The 20,509-nt window shown below is 54.2% G+C and overlaps 4 protein-coding genes across 4 annotated transcripts; all 4 read left to right on the forward strand.

Moving 5' to 3' along the window:
• The first annotated feature begins 4,476 nt into the window (after positions 1–4,476).
• On the forward strand, positions 4,477–6,000 carry LOC135989686 (inositol 1,4,5-trisphosphate receptor-interacting protein-like 1). Its single transcript, XM_065636693.1, has one exon. The coding sequence runs from the start codon at positions 4,477–4,479 to the stop codon at positions 5,998–6,000; it is 1,524 nt and encodes a 507-aa protein (XP_065492765.1).
• Positions 6,001–10,537: 4,537 nt separating this feature from the next.
• On the forward strand, positions 10,538–12,031 carry LOC135989603 (inositol 1,4,5-trisphosphate receptor-interacting protein-like 1). The gene has a single exon (XM_065636557.1). The coding sequence runs from the start codon at positions 10,538–10,540 to the stop codon at positions 12,029–12,031; it is 1,494 nt and encodes a 497-aa protein (XP_065492629.1).
• A 2,424-nt stretch (positions 12,032–14,455) lies between these two features.
• LOC135989567 (inositol 1,4,5-trisphosphate receptor-interacting protein-like 1) lies at positions 14,456–15,949 on the forward strand. The gene has a single exon (XM_065636483.1). The coding sequence runs from the start codon at positions 14,456–14,458 to the stop codon at positions 15,947–15,949; it is 1,494 nt and encodes a 497-aa protein (XP_065492555.1).
• Positions 15,950–18,373: 2,424 nt separating this feature from the next.
• LOC135989566 (inositol 1,4,5-trisphosphate receptor-interacting protein-like 1) lies at positions 18,374–19,867 on the forward strand. The gene has a single exon (XM_065636482.1). It carries the CDS (start codon positions 18,374–18,376, stop codon positions 19,865–19,867), a length of 1,494 nt encoding a protein of 497 aa, XP_065492554.1.
• The last annotated feature ends 642 nt before the right edge of the window (positions 19,868–20,509 follow it).

Below are 20,509 nucleotides of genomic sequence, written 5' to 3' on the forward strand. Positions count from 1 at the left end.
GATGAAAGAAACACTATATAAATACAATGACCTAAATATTGCCAAACTGTGTGTGATAAATATCTAGATAGAAAGAGGCAGGCAGCTTTCATGTGTTTGCTCTAGCTACTGTAAGGGGTACAATTCCTGCTAAACACAATCGAAAACCAAAAGATGTAGATTAAAATCTTAAGGACCCTTGAGGGATGAGTATGATATCATGAGATGACCAAATGCTACTTGAAAAAGCACAATCCTATCAGAGGGAAAGTAAACGCCAGTAAAGCTGCTTCAGCCTACCAAATGCTCTGGGAGATGTCCGAGTTGCCTTTCTCCTTACCGATTGTCCACGCAATGAAAACAGTCCTGTTGAAGCAGTCAGCTAGCTGAAGTTTGCCGTAGTGGGAGAAGGGCAGCATCGTAGGACTACTCAGCCAGCCAGCCTCAGACTAGGAGGTTCCTCCAGTGCATTGATGATAACTTTCTGATGCAAATGGTGGAGAAGCCGACTAGGAGAGGTGCGCTGCTGGATCTCGTCCTCACTAACAAGGAGGGTCTGGTTGAAACAGTAAAGGGTGAGGGCTGCCTTGGTTGCAGTGACTATGAAATGGTGGAGCTCAGGATCTCGTGTGGCAGGAGCAGAATACCAAGCAGAATTGCAACCCTGGACTTCAGCAGGGCCAACTTTGGCCTTTTCAAACAATTGCTGGGGGAAATCCCATGGGCAAGGCTGCTTGAAGGTAAAGGGGCCCAAGATAGTTGGTTAACATTCAGGGACTGCTTCTACCAAGCTCAAGATCAGAGCATCCCAACACATAGGAAGTCAAGGAAGGGAGCCAGGAGACCTGTGTGGTTAAACAGGGAACTGCTGCGTAAGCTCAAGCGGAAGAGGAGACTTTGCAAATCATGGAAGGAGGGGCTGGCCACTTGGGAAGAATATAAGGCTGTTGTTAGAGGATGTAGGGAGGCAACTAGGAAAGGTAAGGCCTCCTTAGAGTTAAACCTGGCAAGAGGGGTCAAGGACAACAGAAAGAGCTTCTTCAAATACATGGCAGATAAAACTAACACCAGAGGCAATGTAGGCCCACTGATGAATGGGGTGGGTGCCCTGGTGACAGAAGATACAGAGAAGGCAGAGTTACTGAATGCCTTCTTTGTCTCTGTCTACTCTCTCGGAGGCTGTCCTGAGGAGCCCCATACCCCTGAGGCCCCAGAGGAAGGCAGGGCAATGGAGGAGTTTGCCTTGGTCGATGAGGACTGGGTTAGGGACCAGTTAAGCAATCTGGACATCCATGAATCCATGGGTCCGGATGAGATGCACCCGAAGTCATTGCTGGACCACTCTCCATCATCTTTGCCAAGTCTTGGGAAACGGGAGAGGTGCCTGAGGACTGGAGGAAAGCAAATGTCACTCCGGTCTTCAAAAAGGGCAAGAAGGAGGACTCAGGCAACTATAGACCGGTCAGCCTCACCTCCATCCCTGGGAAAGTGATGGAACACCTTATCCTTGGTGCCATCTTAAGACATATCAAGGATAAGAGGGTCATCAGGGGCAGTCAACATGGCTTCACCAAGGGAAGTCATGCTTGACCAACCTCATAGCCTTTTATGAAGACATAACAAGGTTGATTGATGATGGCAGAGTGGTGGATGTGGTCTACCTTGACTTCAGTAAAGCATTTGACACCGTCTCCCACAGCATCCTCACAGCTAAACTGAGGAAGTGTGGACTGAACAATCGGGTAGTGAGGTGGACCGCAAACTGGCTGAAGGAAAGAAGCCAGAGAGTCGTGGTCAATGGGGTGGAGTCTGGTTGGAGGCCTGTATCTAGTGGAGTCCCTCCAGGGTCAGTTCTGGGGCCAGTATTATTCAATATATTCGTCAACGACTTGGATGAGGGAATTGAGTGTACTATCAGCAAGTTTGCTGGTGACACCGAGCTGGGAGGAGTGGCTGACATGCCAGAAGGATGTGCTGCCATCCAGCAAGATCTGGACAAGCTGTAGAGTTGGGCACGGAAAAATTTAATGAAATATAACAGGGAAAATGTAGAGTCTTACATCTGGGCAGGAACAACACCAGGTCCAGTATAGGTTGGGGAATGACCTATTAGAGAGCAGTGTAGGGGAAAGGGACCTGGAGGTCCTGGTGGACAGCAGGATGACCATGAGCCAGCACTGTGCCCTTGCAGCCAAGAAGGCCAATGGCATCCTGGGGTGTATTAGAAGGGGGGTGGTTAGTAGGTTGAGAGAGGTTCTCCTTCCCCTCTACTCTGCCCTGGTGAGACCTCATCTGGAATATTGTGTCCAGTTCTGGGCCACTAAGTTCAAGAAGGACAGGAAACTGCTGGAGAGAGTCCAGCGCAGGGCAATGAAGATGATAAAGGGAGTGGAGCATCTCCCATATGAGGAAAAGCTGAAGGAGCTGGGTCTCTTTAGCTTGGAGGAGACTGAGGGGTGACCTCATTAATGTTTATAAATATATAAAGGGTGAGTGTCACGAGGATGGAGCCAGGCTCTTCTCGGTGACAACCAACAGTAAGACAAGGAGTAATGGGTTCAAGGTGGAACACAAGAGGTTCCACTTAAATTTGAGAAGAAATTTCTTCTCCGTGAGGGTGACGGAACACTGGCCCAGGCTGCCCAGGAAGGCTGTGGACTCTCCTTCTATCGAGACATTCAAAACCCGCCTGGACACGTTCCTGTTTACCTCATCTGGATGTTCCTGCTCTGGCAGGGGGATTGGACTAGATGATCTTCTGAGGTCCCTTCCAGTCCCTAACATTCTGTGATTCTGTGATAACCTGGAAGAGGGGTGATACAGGGTGATATTTACTCAGCGCATCCTCAGGGATATGCACATCCTCAGCACATTCTCCACCAGATATTCCCTCATCCAGGCATGCTGCAGCTCCACATGGTTGCCGGGGTCTCTTGCCAGCACCTCCTCCACAATGCCCAGATCGAGGTGGAAGGCATGGCCAAGGGCAGGATGCAGGGGCACAAGCAGGTGGTAGAAAGCATCGTTCTCATGAGGATTCCAGCCTTAGAAAGTGCCGCCCGCCTCAATGACTGGCTGCAGCAAAAGGAAGAAACTATTGAAGAAGAGCAATCTGAAAACATGGAGGGAGTCACCGCTACTTCCTCTGCCACCTAGCACTTGCTGGCCATGTTCTGCACTGGCTACTGAATGTGCTTTTAAAAAACCATGCCCAAATCACTATCATGACAGGGATCTTCTTCACTTGCTTCTTCCTCCTGCTTCTCAACCCTGCCTCCTCTTCCTCCTCCTGCGCTGTGTTGATACTGGATCTCTCCTCCTCACTGATGCTGACATACGCACAGGTACTTTTCTGCAGCTGCCAGCAGAGCCCAAAGAGCAGAGAAGGACTAGACCTGCCACTGCTGCAAGGCAGAAAAGCACTATGCTCCCAAGGCCACACCACTGTGCTCCTGCATCCTCTGCTCCATCTGCTCCACTGGATGAACCATCTTCCGGAGGCTGATGAGTTTTTCCCATTGACCCGATGAAGAAAGAGGAAAGAGATGGAAAGAGGAGTCTGATATACAGAATCAGAGACCATAGCCCACCACATCAGCTTTTCTGCAAAATGCTCCCTGACTTTGTGCCAGCTGGGCAGTCAGCACCCTATGCCCACGATCCCCACAAAAGTGAAGCAAATACTCATAACACAACGTTTGTTCAAACACAACTCTTATTGGCAACTTTGCACATGGTACAGCTCCCAGAAGGAATGGAATGGAATGGAATGGACGCTGTCGAAGAGAGAGGGCAGTTGCTGTCCGGGTGGTAACAGAGTCCCTATCACAAGCCTCCTCATGCTGGCATCTTCAGCTGCATGGTGTCCTTCTCCCCAGTTGCAGAGTCAGAGGTTGGCCTAGATGGTCCCTGTGCGCACCTTCCAAACCCAGGATGTTCTATGACTATGAGATTGCCATGGGCAGGCAGAGGACAACAAACCCAATGTGAAGTGCCACGCAAGGGCCCGTGAAGAACATGAACTCTGGCCCAGCCTTCACCGGGATGCCGGGGCAGCTGTCTGTGGGGCGCAGGGGCAGGGCTGGCCGGCGGGGGTGCCTGTGACGCACTCTGGCGCCTGTGACATCAGAAGGGACGAGTCCCCACGGGGCGGTATATAAGGGGCGCCAGCAGCAGCACTGCCCCAGTCCGGCCTGGGCCAGCGGTGAGTGCGCAGGCGGGGGGAGGCCGGGCTGGACGGGGGCCGGGGCAGAAACGCTGCCCCCCGCGCTGGGTTCTCACCCTGCATGGAGGGCCTGGTCACTCGCGGGAGCACCTTGGCCAGGGCACGGAGCCGCCGCCGCTGGGGCTGGGGCAGCCCTTGCTGCCTCCCAGCTGACTCGGCCCCGCTCCTACCTGCCCCAGCTCCCTGCGGCCCCCAGCCCCACGCCCCTGCCGCCAGCCCCCTCCCTCCCACCCAGCCACACTGAGCCCCTTCTCTCCCTTCTCCTGCAGGCCATGGCTATCATGGACATTTTCTTCGGGGTTTGGCAAATTCTTACCCTGAACGTGCAGCCAGTCGGCGATGAGCTGGATGAGGAGACGCGCGAGCGCATGGAGCAGCGTGCAGAGATGCTGAACCGGGAGATGACTCGGCTGTGGCAGGAGGTAGAGGAGATGAGCCAGGAGCAGAGGATCCTGGAGGAGAGGAGCCAGGAGCAGAGCAGCTTTGCCTGGGCATCCCTGCTCCTCTCTGCCTTGCAGCACTGGCAGTGCTGGGCCATTGCTGGAGTCCTGCTCCTGCTCTTTGGGCTCTGCTGGTGGCTCAGGAAATGGAGCCGGGAGTTAGAGAGAGAAGAGGAGAGCTCCGACAGCGATGCAGAGGAGGGGGAATGGGAAGAAGAGGATGATGATGCAAATCACCCAGGAAAATATTTTGAGGATCCCATACAGAGACGACTTCAGAACCGGGACAGAGATTGTGAGGCTGTGAAGAACCTGGTGGGAAAATTCATCGTTCTCTTCAACAATGTCTTCTTCAATACTTGGTACCCAGTGCTGGAAAAAGCCATTGAGGTGGGCAGCGCCTTCGAAGGTTGGAGTCCCCATGAAGAAGACATCCCCTACTGCCTGCTTGTGCCTCTGAAGCCCCCCCGTGGACACATCTTCCACCTGGAGCCGGGCCCCGTGTGGCCCACGAGGAATTTTCGCATCCGTGTGGAGTTGGTCTGTACCTGTGGGATGGAGCAGCCAGCAGGAGAGACACGTTGCTTCCTCCATGACCCCAAGGAGAAGCAGAGGAGGAATGAGGGCCCCAGCATCCTACACGACCTCTGCACTGACTCCTACCTAGATGTGCAGAAAACTGCTGAGAGGTTCCAGAAGATGGTGAGACGTTTCTGGAAGGATCTGCCTATGTCAGCCACACAGCGCCTAACAGTGCTGCCCTCCAACCGCTCCTGCAAATTCCGGGTGACACAAGGCTGGGAGAAAAGTCTCTTAATTGAGTTGATGTTTGGGGTGCAGCAAGGCAACTCAGACATCTTCCTGAGCAGCCAGTATACAGAGGCTGCCTACACCCCAAGCACGATGTGGCCAGAGAGCTACGCTGTGGCAGAGATTAAGTTCTTCAGGCATATTGCCAGCCAGGCACAGCCTGACAGCTTCCACCTCAGATGCCTGCAGCTCTGTGCCCGCAGCCTGCTGGGCACAGAGTTTTCCACCCATACCTTGAAGACAGTTGTGATGCACCTGCTGACCACCATGCCCCTGTCAAACTGGCGCGAGGATATTTTGTTGGAGCAGCTGGAGGACATCATGGGGTACCTGCAGAGCTGCCTGGAGAAGAAATGCCTCAACCACTTCTTCATTGGCAACGAGAACGTGCCTGAGGAGATCATCTTGCCCCTTGAATCGCGAATGGCTGAACCGCTCAACCTCTTCCAGCACCTGCTGCAGGATCCTGATGCCTATGAGGACGCATGGCTTGAGTATCTGGTGCTGCGATGTCGGCTTCGCAGACTGCTTCTCCATGGACGCTGAAAGAGGTCTTCCTGCACAGAGCTGTGTTTGTGGAGGTCACAGCTACTGGCAGGCGACTGTGTCTTCCAGGAAGAAAAAAAGAGGGGAGAATGCAGGGCACACAAAGGAAAGTGAACATCCTGCGCAGCAGCCCTCTGCCAGGAATGGCAGCGTTCCCCTCTTGATGGTCTCCCCAGCGTAGCAGCCTGTGATGACAAAGAGGATTTTCACCCTGCTTTCCCCTCTCACTCTCACGGCCAGGGTGGCGATTCCACATTGGCCCAGATACTCTTGCTGGGAGCTCTGGCGGGGCAGGGACCAAGCGAGAGGCACCGCTCCATGTGCCTCTGTGTGTCCTCTGGGGTCTGGGGGACACTCTGCCCACCCCAGACAGTCCCCAGGGAGCTGGTGCCACAGAACTGAGCACGCTGGACACGGGAAACACGCTGATCAGTCGGCAGCGGGAACTGGTGCCGCACCTTTCCTCCCAAGCAAAAGCACACGCTGGGGAGAGGGACACCATGCAGCTGAAGAGGCCATCGCGAGGAGGCTTGTGACAGGGACTCTGTTACCACCCGGACAGCAACTGCCCTCTCTCTTCGACAGTGTCCATTCCATGCCATTCCTTCTGGGAGCTGTACCATGTGCAAAGTTGCCAATAAGGGTTGTGTTTGAATAAACGTTGTGTTGGGAGTGTTTGCATCACTTTTGTGGGGATCGTGGGCATAGGGCGCTGACTGCCCAGCTGCCACAGAGTCAGGGAGCATTTTGCAGAAGAGCTGATGCGGTGGGCTGTGGTCTCTCTGATTCTGTAAATCATACTCCTCCTTCCATCTATGCTTCTTCATCGGGGCAATGAGAATAACTCATCAGCCTCCGGTAGATGGTTCATCCAGTGGAGCAGATGGAACAGAGGACGCAGGAGCACAGTGGTGTGGCCTTGGGAGCACAGTGCTTTTCTGCCTTGCAGCAGTGGCAGGTCTAGTCCTTCTCTGCTCTTTGGGCTCTGCTGGCAGCTACAGAAAAGGACCTATGCGTATGTCAGCATCAGTGAGGAGGAGAGATCCAGTAGCAACACAGCACAGGAGGAGGAAGGGGAGGCAGGGTTGAGAAGCAGGAGGAAGAAGCAAGTGAAGAAGATCCCTGTCATGATAGTGATTTGGGCATGGTTTTTGAAAAGCACATTCAGTAGCCAGTGCAGAACGTGGCCAGCAAGAGGCAGGTGGCAGAGGAAGTAGCGGTGACTTCCTCCATGTTTTCAGATTGCTCTTCTTCCATAGTTTCTTCCCCGTGCTGCAGCCAGTCATTGAGGCGGGCGGCACTTTTTAAGGCTGGAATCCTCATGAGAACGATTCTTTCTACCACCTGCTTGTGCCCCTGCATCCTGCCCTTGGCCATGCCTTCCACCTCGACCTGGGCATCGTGGAGGAGGTGCTGGCGAGAGACCCCTGCAACCATGAGGAGCTGCAGCATGCCTGGACAAGGGAACATCTGGTGGAGAACGTACTGAGGATGTGCATATCCCTGAGGATGCGCTGAGTAAATATCACCCTGTATCACCCCTCTTCCAGGTTATGATGCTGCCCTTCTCCCACTAAGGCAAACTTCAGCTAGCTGACTGCTTCAACAGGACTGTTTTCATGGTGTGGACAATCAGTGGGGAGAAACGCGACTCGGACATCTCCCGGAGCATTTGGTAGGCTGAAGCGGCTTTACTGGCGTTTACTTTCCCTCTGATAGGATTGTGCTTTTTCAAGCAGCATTTGATCATCTCATGATATCATACTCATCCTTCATGGGTCCTTAGGATTTTAATCTACATCTTTTGGTTTTCGATTGTCTTTAGCAGGAATTGTACCCCTTACAGTAGCTAGAGCAAACACATGAAAGCTGCCTGCCTCTTTCTATCTAGATATTTATCACACACAGTTTGGCAATATTTAGGTCATTGTATTTATATAGTGTTTCTTTTATCCCCTCTTTACGGCAGAGGCCAGTAAACATCACAGACCGTAGCACCCTTCCTGCCCAAGGCACATGTCAAGGCATCTTTATACTCCCTCTGTTCTAACTCTGAAATTAGTTTCTGTCCCCAAAAAGGAATACTATGCTGGGTAGGACACCTCTTTTGAACATGAGGTCTTTAAAGATATGTGCCAGATGGGTTCACATGTAGGCGGAAGGAACCGCTCTGCTGCCAGGTGGTTGTACACATTACAGGTGGAAAACCTAACTGCTCTCAGCAGTAGTTCCACAAACTTTGCTGCAAACCCTGCTCATGATCCTGTTGCAAGAGGGACAAGCTCAGACAGGCGGCAGAGCTCCTGTGGGCTTTCTGCATTGGTGTAGATTCTTCTTAACACTTGAGTAGACTTAAAAGAACTGCTGTTTTGGGAGGGGATTATTGATGGATACAGAGGAAAACAATACATGGAATTGAAATGAAGAAATAAACTTAACAGTTGAGTCAATTATACTGTTAAGCAGGCATTGTTTGATTTCTCAGCACTGGGGATCATCCTACTTATGTGCTTCAAAGACTGGACACTCTTGCGTTGCTTATGTTCAGATAATTATTCCGTATGCATTACAATTTTTGGAAATTTTGACACACAATACATCTATACTAAAAAATAATTGATGATGTTAGTTATAATTCTTTAGTTTCTTACTTACAATACATCTATTAATTATTAGTTAAAAATAAGCAAAGCACTCCACTTCTAAACAATGTATTACTTAATCTTCTGTCTCCCTCTTGTCATGCAGAAGGATCTAAAACTTGAAAAATATCCCCTCATTTTACAGGTGATCAGAAAGCATTTATCATGACAATTGGCTAATGATGGATACGTCTTTTGTAACTTAATCACAGTGTACATTAATTTCACAGAATCACAGAATGTCAGGGACTGGAAGGGACCTCAAAAGGTCATCCAGTCCAATCCCCCTGCCAGAGCAGGAACACCCAGATGAGACTACACAGGATCGTGTTCAGGCGGGTTTTGAATGTCTCCCGAGAAGGAGACTCCACAACCCCTCTGGGTAGCCTGTTCCAGTGTTCTGTTAGCCTCACTGTGAAGAAGTTGCTTCTCAAATTTAAGTGGAACCTCTTGTGTTCCACTTTGAACCCATTACCCCTTGTCTTACCATTGGTTGTCACCGAGAAGAGCCTGGCTCCATCCTTGTGACACTCACCCATCTTTGTTGCCCTGCGCTGGACTCTCTCCAGCAGTTTCCTGTCCTTCTTGAACTGAGGGGCTCAGAACTGGACACAATATTCCAGATGAGGTCTCACCAGGGCAGAGAGGGGCAGGAGAACCTCTCTCAATGTTCTAACCACCCCCCTTCTAATATACGCCAGGTACCATTGACCTTTCTGGCCACAAGGGCACAGTGCTGGCTCATGGTCATCCTGCTGTCCACCAGGACCCCCAGGTCCCTTTCCCCTACACTGCTCTCTAATAGGTTATTCCCCAGCTTATACTGCAACCTGGGGTTGTTCCTACCCAGATGCAAGACTCTGCACTTGCCATTGTTATGTTTCATTAAATTTTTCCCCGCCCAAGTCTCCAGTCTGTCTAGGTCTCGCTGGATTAGCAGCTTCTCTTCAGAATCAGAAAACCAGTTTGGAAGGGACCACACAGATCATCTGGTCCAACCTGTGGTTAGAAGGGGCACACAGGGACCATCTAGGCCAACCCCTGACTCTGCACCAGGCAAGCTTCAAGTTAAATCACACAGTCATAGAAGCATTTAAGTTGGAAAAGACCCTTAAGTTCTTTGAGTCCAGCTGCAAACCTATACTGCCAAAACCACCATTAAACTATGTCCCTAATTGCCACATCTACACATGTTTTCGGTACCTCCAGCCACAGTGCCTCAAGCACTTCCCTGGGTATCTTCTTTGAATGCTCGTTAACCCTTTCAATGCAGAACTTTTTCCTAATACCCCACCTAAACCTCCTCTGGAGAAACTTGAGGCCATTTCCTCTCTTCCTATCACTTGTTACCTGGCAAAAGAGACCAACCACCCCGTCACCACAACCTCCTTTCAGGTAGTTGTAGAGAGCAATAAGGTCTCCCCTCAGCCTCCTTTTCTCCAGGCAGAACCCCCCCAGGTCTCTCAGCCGCTCCCCACCACGCTTGTGCTCCAGACCCTTCACCATCTTCATTGCCCTTCTCTGAACTCGCTCCAGCACCTCAAGGTCTTTCCTGTAGTGGGGGGCCCAAAACTGACCCCAGAGTTCAAGGTGCAACTTCAGCAGTGCCGAGTACAGGGGGATGATTACTTCCCTCGTCCTGCTGGCCACCATATTGCTGATACAAGCCAGGACAATGTTGGCCATCTTGGCCACCTGGACACACTCCTGGCTCATATTCACCTAGCTGTCAATGTCCTTTTCTGCTGGGCAGCTTTCCAGCCACTCTTTCCTGAGCCTATAGTGTTGCATGAGGTGGATATGACCTAAGCGCAGGACCCAAACTCGGCCTTGTTGAACCTCATACAGTTGGCCTTGGCCCATAGATCCAGCCCCTCTCCCTTCTATTGCAGGCCATGGCTATCATGGACATTTTCTTCGGGGTCTGGCAAATTCTTACCCTGAACGTGCAGCCAGTTGGCGATGAGCTGGATGAGGAGACGCGCGAGCGCATGGAGCAGCGTGCGGAGATGCTGAACCGGGAGATGACTCGCCTGTGGCAGGAGGTAGAGGAGAGGAGCCAGGAGCAGAGCAGCATTCCCTGGGCATCCCTGCTCCTCTCTGCCTTGCAGCACTGGCAGTTCTGGGCCATTGCTGGAGTCCTGCTCCTGCTCTTCGGGCTCTGCTGGTGGCTCAGGAAACGGAGCCGTGAGCCAGAGAGAGAGGAGGAGAGCTCTGACAGCCATGTGGAGGAGGAGGAAGACAAAGAAGAGGATGATGATGCAGATGACCCGAGAAGGTTTTTTGAGGATCACATACAGAGACGACTTCAGAACCGTGACAGAGATTGCCAGACTGTGAGGGACATTATGGAAACGCTCATCTTTGTCCTCCAGAATGTCTTGTCAGATAGTAGTTTCCCAGTGCTGGAAAAAGCCATCGAGGTAGGCAGCGCTTTCGAAGGTTGGAGTCCCCGTGAGGAAGACATCACCTACCGCCTGCTTGTGCCCCTGAAGCCCCCCCGTGGACACATCTTCCACCTGGAGCCGGGCCCCGTGTCGCCCATGAGGAACTTTCGCATCCGCGTGGAGTTGGTGTGTACCTGTGGGATGGAGCAGCCAGCAGGAGAGACACGTTGCTTCCTCCACGACCCCGAGGAGGAGCAGAGGAGGAACGAGGGCCCCAGCATCCTACAGGACCTCTGCACTGACTCCTACCTAGATGTGCAGAAAACTGCTCACTATTTCCAGATGTTCGTGAGATGTTCCTGGAGGGTTCTGCCTCTTCCAGCCAAACAGCACCTAACAGTGCTGCCCTCTGACCGCTCCTGCAAATTCTATGTGACACAAGGCCAGGAGAAAAGGATTTTAATTGAGTTGCTCTTTGGGGTGCAGGAAGGTGACTCTGACATCTTCCTGAGCAGCCAGTATACAGAGGCTGCCTACACCCCAAGCACGATGTGGCCAGAGAGCTGCGCTGTGGCAGAGATGAAGTTCTTCAGGCATATTGCCAGCCAGGCACAGCCCGACAGCTTCCACTTCAGATGCCTGCAGCTCTGCGTCCGCAGCCTGCTGGGCAGAGACTTTTCCACCTATACCTTGAAGACAGTTGTGATGCACCTGATGACCACCAAGCCCCTGTCACACTGGCACAGGAGGCGTTTCTTGCGGCGACTGGAGGACATCATGGCGTACCTGCAGAGCTGCCTGGAGAAGAAATGCCTCAACCACTTCTTCATTGGCAACGAGAACGTGCCTGAGGAGATCACCTTGCCCCTTGAATCGCGAATGGCTGAACCGCTCAACCTCTTCCAGCACCTGGTGCAGGATCCTGATGCCCATGAGAGGGCACAGATTGAGTTTGACGAGCTGCTAAGTCGTCTTGATAGACTGCTTCTCCGCGGACGCTGAAAGAGGTCTTCCTGCACAGAGCTGTGTTTGTGGAGGTCACAGCTACTGGCAGGCAAGCGTATCTTCCAGGCAGAAAAAAAAGAGGAGAAGGCAGGGCACACAAAGGAAAGTGAACACCCTGCGCAGCAGCCCTCTGCCAAGAGTGGCAGCATTCCCCTCTTGATGGTCTCCCCAGCGCAGCAGCCTGTGATGACAAAGAGGATTTTCACCCTGCTTTCCCCTCTCACTCTCACGGCCACGGTGACGATTTCACATTGGCCCAGATACTCTTGCTGGGAGCTCTGGCGGGGCAGGGACCAAGCGAGAGGCACCGCTCCATGTGCCTCTGTGTGTCCTCTGGGGTCTGGGGGACACTCTGCCCTCCCCAGACAGTCCCCAGGGAGCTGGTGCCACAGAACCCAGCACGCTGGACACGCGGAACACGCTGATCAGTCGGCAGCGGGAACTGGTGCCGCACCTTTCCTCCCAAGCAAAAGCACACGCTGGGGAGAGGGACCTGATGCAGCTGAAGAGGCCATCGCGAGGAGGCTTGTGACAGGGACTCTGTTACCACCCGGACAGCAACTGCCCTCTCTCTTCGACAGTGTCCATTCCATGCCATTCCTTCTGGGAGCTGTACCATGTGCAAAGTTGCCAATAAGGGTTGTGTTTGAATAAACGTTGTGTTGGGAGTGTTTGCGTCACTTTTGTGGGGATCGTGGGCATAGGGTGCTGACTGCCCAGCTGCCACAGAGTCAGGGAGCATTTTGCAGAAGAGCTGATGCGGTGGGCTGTGGTCTCTCTGATTCTGTAAATCAGGCTCGTCCTTCCATCTATGCTTCTTCATCGGGGCAATGGGAAAAACTCATCAGCCTCCTGAAGATGGTTCATCCAGTGGAGCAGATGGAGCAGAGGATGCAGAAGCACAGTGGTGTGGCCTTGGGAGCACTGTGCTTTTCTGCCTTGCAGCAGTGGCAGGTCTAGTCCTTCTCCTGCTCTTTGGGCTCTGCTGGCAGCTACAGAAAAGGACCTGTGCGTATGTCAGCATCAGTGAGGAGGAGAGATCCGGTAGCAAGACAGCGCAGGAGGAGGAAGAGGAGGCAGGGCTGAGAAGCAGGAGGAAGAAGCAAGTGAAGAAGATCCCTGTAATAATGGTGATTTGGGCATGGTTTTTGAAAAGCACATTCAGTAGCCCGTGCAGAACATGGCCAGCAAGTGCCAGGTGGCAGAGGAAGTAGCGGTGACTTCCTCCATGTTTTCAGATTGCTCTTCTTCCATAGTTTCTTCCCCGTGCTGCAGCCAGTCATTGAGGCGGGCGGCACTTTTTAAGGCTGGAATCCTCGTGAGAACGATGCTTTCTACCACCTGCTTGTGCCCCTGCATCCTGCCCTTGGCCATGCCTTCCACCTCGACCTGGGCATCGTGGAGGAGGTGCTGGCGAGAGACCCCTGCAACCATGAGGAGCTGCAGCATGCCTGGACAAGGGAACATCTGGTGGAGAATGTACTGAGGATGTGCATATCCCTGAGGATGCACTGAGTAAATATCACCCTGTATCACCCCTCTTCCAGGTTATGATGCTGCCCTTCTCCCACTAAGGCAAACTTCAGCTAGCTGACTGCTTCAACAGGACTGTTTTCATGGTGTGGACAATCAGTGGGGAGAAAGGCAACTCGGACATCTCCCGGAGCATTTGGTAGGCCGAGGCGTCTTTACTGGTGTTTACTTTCTCTCTGATAGGATTGTGCTTTTCCAAGCAGCATTTGGTCATCTCATGATACCATCCTTCATGGGTCCTTAGTATTTTAATCTATATCTTATGGGGATCGGATCTCAGGGAGCAAAGCATTCATGGGTCACGTCACCCTGTTTTACAATTGGGAAGGGTATGGGGGGCTTCTGTCTGCTTTGTAAACAGAACCCTGGGAAGCCTGTCCAGCTAGATGGGTCTGTACATTGTCGGGGTCGGGCTTTGGCTGCCGGGGGGGAGCTGTGAGTGGCTGAGCCAAGGTGGGGCGCATGGGCAGGGCTGGCCGGCGGTCGTGCCTGTGACGCGCTCTGGCGCCTGTGACATCAGAAGGGACGAGTCCCCACGGGGCGGTATACAAGGGGCACCAGCAGCAGTGCTGCCCCAGTCCGGCCTGGGCCAGCGGTGAGTGCGAAGGTGTGGGGAGGCCGGGCTTAACGGGGGCCGGGACAAAAACGCGGCCCCCGGGGGTGGGTTCTCGCCCCGCATGGAGGGCCCGACCACTCGCGGGAGCACCTTGGCCAGGGCACGGAGCTGCCGCCGCCGGGGCTGGGGCAGCCCTTGCTGCCTCCCAGCTGCCTCGGCCCCGCTCCTACCTGCCCCAGCTCCCTGCATCCCCCAGCCCCGCGCCCCTGCCGCCAGCCCCCTCCCTCCCACCCAGCCACACTGAGCCCCTTCTCTCCCTTCTCCTGCAGGCCATGGCTATCATGGACATTTTCTTCGGGGTTTGGCAAATTCTTACCCTGAACGTGCAGCCAGTCGGCGATGAACTGGATGAGGAGACGCGTGAGCGCATGGAGCAGCGTGCGGAGATGCTGAACCGGGAGATGACTCGGCTGTGGCAGGAGGTAGAGGAGAGGAGCCAGGAGCAGAGTAGCATTCCCTGGGCATCCCTGCTCCTCTCTGCCTTGCAGCACTGGCAGTTCTGGGCCATTGCTGGAGTCCTGGTCCTGCTCTTCGGGCTCTGCTGGTGGCTCAGGAAACGGAGCCGTGAGCCAGAGAGAGAAGAGGAGAGCTCTGACAGCGACGTGGAGGAGGAGGAAGACGAAGAAGAGGATGATGATGCAGATGACCCGAGAAGGTTTTTTGAGGATCACATACAGAGACGACTTCAGAATCGTGACAGAGATTGCCAGACTGTGAGGGACATTATGGAAATGCTCATCTTTGTCCTCCAGAATGTCTTGTCAGATAGTAGTTTCCCAGTGCTGGAAAAAGCCATCGAGGTAGGCAGCGCTTTCGAAGGTTGGAGTCCCCGTGAGGAAGACATCACCTACCGCCTGCTTGTGCCCCTGAAGCCCCCCCGTGGACACATCTTCCACCTGGAGCCGGGCCGCATGTGGCCCATGAGGAACTTTCGCATCCGCGTGGAGTTGGTGTGCACCTGTGGGATGGAGCAGCCAGCAGGAGAGACACGTTGCTTCCTCCACGACCCCGAGGAGGAGCAGAGGAGGAACGAGGGCCCCAGCATCCTACAGGACCTCTGCACTGACTCCTACCTAGATGTGCAGAAAACTGCTCACTATTTCCAGATGTTCGTGAGATGTTCCTGGAGGGTTCTGCCTCTTTCAGCCAAACAGCGCCTAACAGTGCTGCCCTCTGACCGCTCCTGCAAATTCTATGTGACACAAGGCCAGGAGAAAAGGATTTTAATTGAGTTGCTCTTTGGGGTGCAGGAAGGTGACTCTGACATCTTCCTGAGCAGCCAGTATACAGAGGCTGCCTACACCCCAAGCACGATGTGGCCAGAGAGCTGCGCTGTGGCAGAGATGAAGTTCTTCAGGCATATTGCCAGCCAGGCACAGCCCGACAGCTTCCACCTCAGATGCCTGCAGCTCTGTGTCCGCAGCCTGCTGGGCAGAGACTTTTCCACCTATACCTTGAAGACAGTTGTGATGCACCTGCTGACCACCAAGCCCCTGTCACACTGGCACAGGAGGCGTTTCTTGCGGCGACTGGAGGACATCATGGGATACCTGCAGAGCTGCCTGGAGAAGAAATGCCTCAACCACTTCTTCATTGGCAACGAGAACGTGCCTGAGGAGATCACCTTGCCCCTTGAATTGCGAATGGCTGAACCGCTCAACCTCTTCCAGCACCTGGTGCAGGATCCTGATGCCCATGAGAGGGCACAGATTGAGTTTGACGAGCTGCTAAGTCGTCTTGATAGACTGCTTCTCCGCGGACGCTGAAAGAGGTCTTCCTGCACAGAGCTGTGTTTGTGGAGGTCACAGCTACTGGCAGGCAAGCGTATCTTCCAGGCAGAAAAAAAAGAGGAGAAGGCAGGGCACACAAAGGAAAGTGAACACCCTGCGCAGCAGCCCTCTGCCAAGAGTGGCAGCGTTCCCCTCTTGATGGTCTCCCCAGCGCAGCAGCCTGTGATGACAAAGAGGATTTTCACCCTGCTTTCCCCTCTCACTCTCACGGCCACGGTGACGATTTCACATTGGCCCAGATACTCTTGCTGGGAGCTCTGGCGGGGCAGGGACCAAGCGAGAGGCACCGCTCCATGTGCCTCTGTGTGTCCTCTGGGGTCTGGGGGACACTCTGCCCTCCCCAGACAGTCCCCAGGGAGCTGGTGCCACAGAACCCAGCACGCTGGACACGCGGAACACGCTGATCAGTCGGCAGCGGGAACTGGTGCCGCACCTTTCCTCCCAAGCAAAAGCACACGCTGGGGAGAGGGACCTGATGCAGCTGAAGAGGCCATCGCGAGGAGGCTTGTGACAGGGACTCTGTTACCACCCGGACAGCAACTGCCCTCTCTCTTCGACAGTGTCCATTCCATGCCATTCCTTCTGGGAGCTGTACCATGTGCAAAGTTGCCAATAAGGGTTGTGTTTGAATAAACGTTGTGTTGGGAGTGTTTGCGTCACTTTTGTGGGGATCGTGGGCATAGGGTGCTGACTGCCCAGCTGCCACAGAGTCAGGGAGCATTTTGCAGAAGAGCTGATGCGGTGGGCTGTGGTCTCTCTGATTCTGTAAATCAGGCTCGTCCTTCCATCTATGCTTCTTCATCGGGGCAATGGGAAAAACTCATCAGCCTCCTGAAGATGGTTCATCCAGTGGAGCAGATGGAGCAGAGGATGCAGAAGCACAGTGGTGTGGCCTTGGGAGCACTGTGCTTTTCTGCCTTGCAGCAGTGGCAGGTCTAGTCCTTCTCCTGCTCTTTGGGCTCTGCTGGCAGCTACAGAAAAGGACCTGTGCGTATGTCAGCATCAGTGAGGAGGAGAGATCCGGTAGCAAGACAGCGCAGGAGGAGGAAGAGGAGGCAGGGCTGAGAAGCAGGAGGAAGAAGCAAGTGAAGAAGATCCCTGTAATAATGGTGATTTGGGCATGGTTTTTGAAAAGCACATTCAGTAGCCCGTGCAGAACATGGCCAGCAAGTGCCAGGTGGCAGAGGAAGTAGCGGTGACTTCCTCCATGTTTTCAGATTGCTCTTCTTCCATAGTTTCTTCCCCGTGCTGCAGCCAGTCATTGAGGCGGGCGGCACTTTTTAAGGCTGGAATCCTCGTGAGAACGATGCTTTCTACCACCTGCTTGTGCCCCTGCATCCTGCCCTTGGCCATGCCTTCCACCTCGACCTGGGCATCGTGGAGGAGGTGCTGGCGAGAGACCCCTGCAACCATGAGGAGCTGCAGCATGCCTGGACAAGGGAACATCTGGTGGAGAATGTACTGAGGATGTGCATATCCCTGAGGATGCACTGAGTAAATATCACCCTGTATCACCCCTCTTCCAGGTTATGATGCTGCCCTTCTCCCACTAAGGCAAACTTCAGCTAGCTGACTGCTTCAACAGGACTGTTTTCATGGTGTGGACAATCAGTGGGGAGAAAGGCAACTCGGACATCTCCCGGAGCATTTGGTAGGCCGAGGCGTCTTTACTGGTGTTTACTTTCTCTCTGATAGGATTGTGCTTTTCCAAGCAGCATTTGGTCATCTCATGATACCATCCTTCATGGGTCCTTAGTATTTTAATCTATATCTTATGGGGATCGGATCTCAGGGAGCAAAGCATCCATGGGTCACGTCACCCTGTTTTACAATTGGGAAGGGTATGGGGGGCTTCTGTCTGCTTTGTAAACAGAACCCTGGGAAGCCTGTCCAGCTAGATGGGTCTGTACATTGTCGGGGTCGGGCTTTGGCTGCCGGGGGGGAGCTGTGAGTGGCTGAGCCAAGGTGGGGCGCATGGGCAGGGCTGGCCGGCGGTCGTGCCTGTGACGCGCTCTGGCGCCTGTGACATCAGAAGGGACGAGTCCCCACGGGGCGGTATACAAGGGGCACCAGCAGCAGTGCTGCCCCAGTCCGGCCTGGGCCAGCGGTGAGTGCGAAGGTGTGGGGAGGCCGGGCTTAACGGGGGCCGGGACAAAAACGCGGCCCCCGGGGGTGGGTTCTCGCCCCGCATGGAGGGCCCGACCACTCGCGGGAGCACCTTGGCCAGGGCACGGAGCTGCCGCCGCCGGGGCTGGGGCAGCCCTTGCTGCCTCCCAGCTGCCTCGGCCCCGCTCCTACCTGCCCCAGCTCCCTGCATCCCCCAGCCCCGCGCCCCTGCCGCCAGCCCCCTCCCTCCCACCCAGCCACACTGAGCCCCTTCTCTCCCTTCTCCTGCAGGCCATGGCTATCATGGACATTTTCTTCGGGGTTTGGCAAATTCTTACCCTGAACGTGCAGCCAGTCGGCGATGAACTGGATGAGGAGACGCGTGAGCGCATGGAGCAGCGTGCGGAGATGCTGAACCGGGAGATGACTCGGCTGTGGCAGGAGGTAGAGGAGAGGAGCCAGGAGCAGAGTAGCATTCCCTGGGCATCCCTGCTCCTCTCTGCCTTGCAGCACTGGCAGTTCTGGGCCATTGCTGGAGTCCTGGTCCTGCTCTTCGGGCTCTGCTGGTGGCTCAGGAAACGGAGCCGTGAGCCAGAGAGAGAAGAGGAGAGCTCTGACAGCGACGTGGAGGAGGAGGAAGACGAAGAAGAGGATGATGATGCAGATGACCCGAGAAGGTTTTTTGAGGATCACATACAGAGACGACTTCAGAATCGTGACAGAGATTGCCAGACTGTGAGGGACATTATGGAAATGCTCATCTTTGTCCTCCAGAATGTCTTGTCAGATAGTAGTTTCCCAGTGCTGGAAAAAGCCATCGAGGTAGGCAGCGCTTTCGAAGGTTGGAGTCCCCGTGAGGAAGACATCACCTACCGCCTGCTTGTGCCCCTGAAGCCCCCCCGTGGACACATCTTCCACCTGGAGCCGGGCCGCATGTGGCCCATGAGGAACTTTCGCATCCGCGTGGAGTTGGTGTGCACCTGTGGGATGGAGCAGCCAGCAGGAGAGACACGTTGCTTCCTCCACGACCCCGAGGAGGAGCAGAGGAGGAACGAGGGCCCCAGCATCCTACAGGACCTCTGCACTGACTCCTACCTAGATGTGCAGAAAACTGCTCACTATTTCCAGATGTTCGTGAGATGTTCCTGGAGGGTTCTGCCTCTTTCAGCCAAACAGCGCCTAACAGTGCTGCCCTCTGACCGCTCCTGCAAATTCTATGTGACACAAGGCCAGGAGAAAAGGATTTTAATTGAGTTGCTCTTTGGGGTGCAGGAAGGTGACTCTGACATCTTCCTGAGCAGCCAGTATACAGAGGCTGCCTACACCCCAAGCACGATGTGGCCAGAGAGCTGCGCTGTGGCAGAGATGAAGTTCTTCAGGCATATTGCCAGCCAGGCACAGCCCGACAGCTTCCACCTCAGATGCCTGCAGCTCTGTGTCCGCAGCCTGCTGGGCAGAGACTTTTCCACCTATACCTTGAAGACAGTTGTGATGCACCTGCTGACCACCAAGCCCCTGTCACACTGGCACAGGAGGCGTTTCTTGCGGCGACTGGAGGACATCATGGGATACCTGCAGAGCTGCCTGGAGAAGAAATGCCTCAACCACTTCTTCATTGGCAACGAGAACGTGCCTGAGGAGATCACCTTGCCCCTTGAATTGCGAATGGCTGAACCGCTCAACCTCTTCCAGCACCTGGTGCAGGATCCTGATGCCCATGAGAGGGCACAGATTGAGTTTGACGAGCTGCTAAGTCGTCTTGATAGACTGCTTCTCCGCGGACGCTGAAAGAGGTCTTCCTGCACAGAGCTGTGTTTGTGGAGGTCACAGCTACTGGCAGGCAAGCGTATCTTCCAGGCAGAAAAAAAAGAGGAGAAGGCAGGGCACACAAAGGAAAATGAACACCCTGCGCAGCAGCCCTCTGCCAAGAGTGGCAGCGTTCCCCTCTTGATGGTCTCCCCAGCGCAGCAGCCTGTGATGACAAAGAAGATTTTCACCCTGCTTTCCCCTCTCACTCTCACGGCCACGGTGGCGATTTCACATTGGCCCAGATACTCTTGCTGGGAGCTCTGGCGGGGCAGGGACCAAGCGAGAGGCACCGCTCCATGTGCCTCTGTGTGTCCTCTGGGGTCTGGGGGACACTCTGCCCTCCCCAGACAGTCCCCAGGGAGCTGGTGCCACAGAACCCAGCACGCTGGACACGCGGAACACGCTGATCAGTTGGCAGCGGGAACTGGTGCCGCACCTTTCCTCCCCAGCAAAAGCACACGCTGGGGAGAGGGACCTGATGCAGCTGAAGAGGCCATCGCGAGGAGGCTTGTGACAGGGACTCTGTTACCACCCGGACAGCAACTGCCCTCTCTCTTCGACAGTGTCCATTCCATGCCATTCCTTCTGGGAGCTGTACCATGTGCAAAGTTGCCAATAAGG

Source organism: Caloenas nicobarica, chromosome 5 (assembly GCF_036013445.1).
Source record: "Caloenas nicobarica isolate bCalNic1 chromosome 5, bCalNic1.hap1, whole genome shotgun sequence".
Taxonomy (NCBI): Eukaryota; Metazoa; Chordata; class Aves; order Columbiformes; family Columbidae; genus Caloenas; species Caloenas nicobarica.